Here is a 3,781-nt window from a genome sequence, read left to right on the forward strand (position 1 = left end):
GGGAGAGGAAGGTGTCCACATACTGAATCTCAGTGTACCTGAACAACACTTTAATGTCCTAGGCTGGGTGGCGAACCTTTTCTAGTTTAATATGCAAGATGGACACTTGAAGAATATAGCTATGGGAGAGCAGTAATGCCTTTCTGGGGACTGCTTGTTTGCTTTTTTGGTTTTCATAAGAGAGGCATTACGGACAATTCTGGAAAATTGAAAGGACAGGCAGGGCGTACTATCCTGAACTCAGGATATATCCTTCTGCAGAGGAAGGGGAAAGGAGCTTTGACAGCATCTATAAATTTTTATTCTTTTAAAAATGCGACGATGGTTGTTGATACCTGTTAAATCTGTGTGATGAAGGCACAAATATCTTCTATAATATTTTCTATAGTTTCCTATGGAAATATTTTATAATTTAGGGCTAAAGCACTGAAAAGGGGCAGACACAATTCTACCCACTATCTTTTCTATGTCCCAGGTGACACAGTGGGAGAAAAACCCCGAGACTTTCAAGTTTGAAAGTGGGTTAGAATCATACCTTGCTTAAGCTGAGCTGCACTGAAATGTTTTTCAATCAAAAACAGTACCTAGTCTTAAAGTATCCCATGAAATCCATGTCAGGTATTGTTGTCTCAAAGATATCCTTCATGCTTAAGATCAAAAACTACTACGACAACAAGGTCTATGTAAAGTACTTTTTTCAATATATAGCCAGAAAGGAAAAATAAGATTGGATAAAGTCCCAAACCAGAAGAACAGAGTCTTTCTTTAAAAACATGAAATCTAGTTGGAAGACTACTGTAGCACTCCACAGGCTTTTTGTGTTTTAAAAATTATCTTTCTGGGAAAGAAAATAAAAGTAGGGTCACAATCAACATTTCTACCATCCTTTCTATTATTTAAAGCATATTTGTACGCATTATCTTAATTGACTATCACAACTTCTCTGAGAAGAAACAGAAACAGAGAAGCCAAGTGGTTCACTTAACTGCAGAGCTGGTGGGTGACAGAACGGCGACCTCCCTCCAGGCCCACGTGCACCCTCTAGAGATCTGCTCCCCCTGCTTTTCTCCATGCCTGCCTCCGTCCCCACGCAGCCCCACTGCCATGACTTCTGGGAGATGACATGCCTGTTCATGAGACCATGTCCTTTCAGAACCATCCTTGACACAGATATCCAGTCTCAGCTCGGTTCCTGTGGCTCCATGCTTGCTGTCCACACAGAGGTTTGCTGCCACATTTCGAATCTGTGGAAATAAGAAAGAGTGTTGAGCATGGGGCTGTTTTTTATTGTTGTATGGCAGCTCCTGTCAATCCTTGTACAGATTATGTAATACATGATTGTCTTTTTGATTACATGACTATTGAATGCAGCCCTGAGTTTTTTATGCAATTGATGAAGAAAAGCAGAGAATGAAATATGACATGGTCTACTCTATATGTGAAAGAATATGAGATGGTTAAACAGCAAAATGGCAGCTGGTTGCAGCAAAGGAATGTGTTGATAATGCAGCCTTGGAAGTAGCATAGAGTTCATGACTTCTGTAAAATGGGAGATTTTTCTTTTTCGGGGAGTGTTTAACTTGGAATTTGTTATCTTCCTGCTTCATAGCACCTTTTACCATTACCGTGCTAGTGGGGAAAGAGATCCAGCAAGAGGCAGTGATGCAGGTAAAGGGCCTGATGCAGGAGCCTGAGTCACTTAGCCTGTATGGCTCTGGGCAGGATATGGTGACCTTAGCGTCCACTTTGGCTGTAATGGTCTTGGTATACACCTGTTGTCATAGTTTAGCACTCAGACGGTACTATTGTAATACTATACTGGATGAAGATTGTCTCCCTGAAGCCTGAACTTTGAAAAGTGTAGAGTGAGAAAAAAAGTGTAATCCTTTACAATTATTATATTCGCACTGAAATAAGGAACTGAATAGTTAGGGAAAAGGGTGAACAATGAAATGTTGTATCAAGAGCAGAAACAGCAACAGAAGCAGAGTCCAAACAGAGACGTGTCCTTTTGTCATCGTTTCCTGGACAAATACACCTGTTAGTGTCAGAACCACAGCCTGCAGTAGAGCTGGATATTGTTTGTAATTTGTTACTTAGGTGTGTATGTGTACACAAGTTCAATTATCTTCATCCTTTTTATGCCTTTATATAGACCTAGATTATGATAATCCCTTTAGGTATTTTTAAGAATGGAAACAAGAACAGAATGGACCTAAATGATGATTTCAATCAAGGTTCTTTTGCCTGGAAGGAGTAGATAAGGTGAGGAGTTTCTCCACAGCAGAGGAATGTCTGAACTGGACCTGTTCCCACTGGGAAATAAAGTAGAGAAGCTTATCATGAAATACACTGGGTATCATGAAAGAGGAGTAAATGACGCAGGGACGGGGAGGGGTGGTGGAGGGGGCTGCCTTTGTTTCATTTCCTCTTGAAGTAGAGGTTGGTATAATATCATTCAGGAGGGAATCAATGTGGTGGGGACTAGTTTCCTTATTCAGGGAATTTGGCAACAGGTTAGGTTCATTTTCCATACTGGACCTCTACTTTAAGGGTCTCTGTCCCTGACGACAGGGGAATATGAAATAATATAGGACAGAGGGCAACAGTCCTTAACCTACTTTGGCCTACAGACCTCCCTGAGAATCCAAGGAAAGCTATCGACATTTTTTGCAAAAACAAACAAAACTGTAAGTTGATATATGTAAGCAGTTATATATTCATTTTCCTGGAACTTACCAACTCCAGATTTGAATCCTGAATTAGGGAAAATGCTTGCCTACGACCCCTTGCAAACTAATTGTATCCCTCCTCTTAGTAGCTGGGAGATCCAGAAAAACAGGGAATGTACTTGGCTGGGTGTTGGAATGCACCGGATTCACTACTTCTTTTACCTTTTCTCCCCCTTTCTTAAAACAAGTACCAGGGAGAAACTTTTCCTCTGGAATTTGGGGGGCCAAGCTTAAAATAAGCGTTTTGTAAAATCAATGTCTTGACATGTGATGGTGTTTCTCTAGTGAAATAGAAACACCCAAAAGGTCAACGTTAGATTTTGCTATCGCTGTCTGGAGCCTGGCACTCTCTGTAAAGCTCCTATTTGATCTCCTTATCTGAGTCCAGTGTGTTGGTTTTCTAAAGCGGTCTATAACCTGAGAGCTGCCTGATAAAACTCTGGGCAGGTGTCTCTTCATTCTTGGGCCTTTTGACTCACAGACACACTCTTCGAGAGCCAGTATCAATTCATACTGAAGATATCTTCAGGGTGCTATTATCCTCTCTACTTGAGTCTAGCAGCTCTGAACCACATTTGTGGAAAAAAGGCAGCTGCTTGTACATCCATGGCCACTTGGCTATTGAGGGAAACGTTTGCCTTCCTTTGTCAGGTGGCATCTGAGCTCACTCTCTGGAGGAGTCTTCTCTTGGAAAAGGAAGATGTGGGGAAGAAAAAAACACGCACAAGCCAGGGTCGCTGAGGGGCAAGTCTGCCTGTAGATGCACACCAAAGCCTCATTTTGTTTTTGAATGTTGTGAGCTTGAAAGGGCTCTGGCAGGGATGGAGGATACCATTTCCAAACTCTTGAATTTTCCAAATTCTCACTCAAGTGGCATCTGTGTAGACAATGGGATAAACTGCTTTGGAAGCCAAATTTCAAGTTTCAATGGCATAATTGTCTACATCTGTGTAAATTCCAGCAAAAAGTTGTGGCAGAGAGGAAATGCTGAGAGTTCAGCATAGGGTAAGGTAGGCAGCTGGAGACAGGATTAGTGTCTGGCCACGGCC

At 41.7% G+C, this 3,781-nt stretch overlaps 1 protein-coding gene across 1 annotated transcript in view; it reads right to left on the reverse strand.

The window, feature by feature from the left end:
- LOC103599726 (polypeptide N-acetylgalactosaminyltransferase-like 6) overlaps positions 1-3,781 on the reverse strand; it is a 207,824-nt gene that overhangs the window by 29,146 nt on the left and 174,897 nt on the right. Inside the window, exon 7 of the mRNA XM_008583880.1 lies at positions 1,128-1,244. Coding sequence (XP_008582102.1) covers positions 1,128-1,244 — 117 coding nt within the window. The remainder of the gene's footprint in view (positions 1-1,127; positions 1,245-3,781) is intronic.

This window comes from Galeopterus variegatus, unplaced genomic scaffold (assembly GCF_000696425.1).
Source record: "Galeopterus variegatus unplaced genomic scaffold, G_variegatus-3.0.2 Scaffold3069, whole genome shotgun sequence".
Classification (NCBI taxonomy): domain Eukaryota; kingdom Metazoa; phylum Chordata; class Mammalia; order Dermoptera; family Cynocephalidae; genus Galeopterus; species Galeopterus variegatus.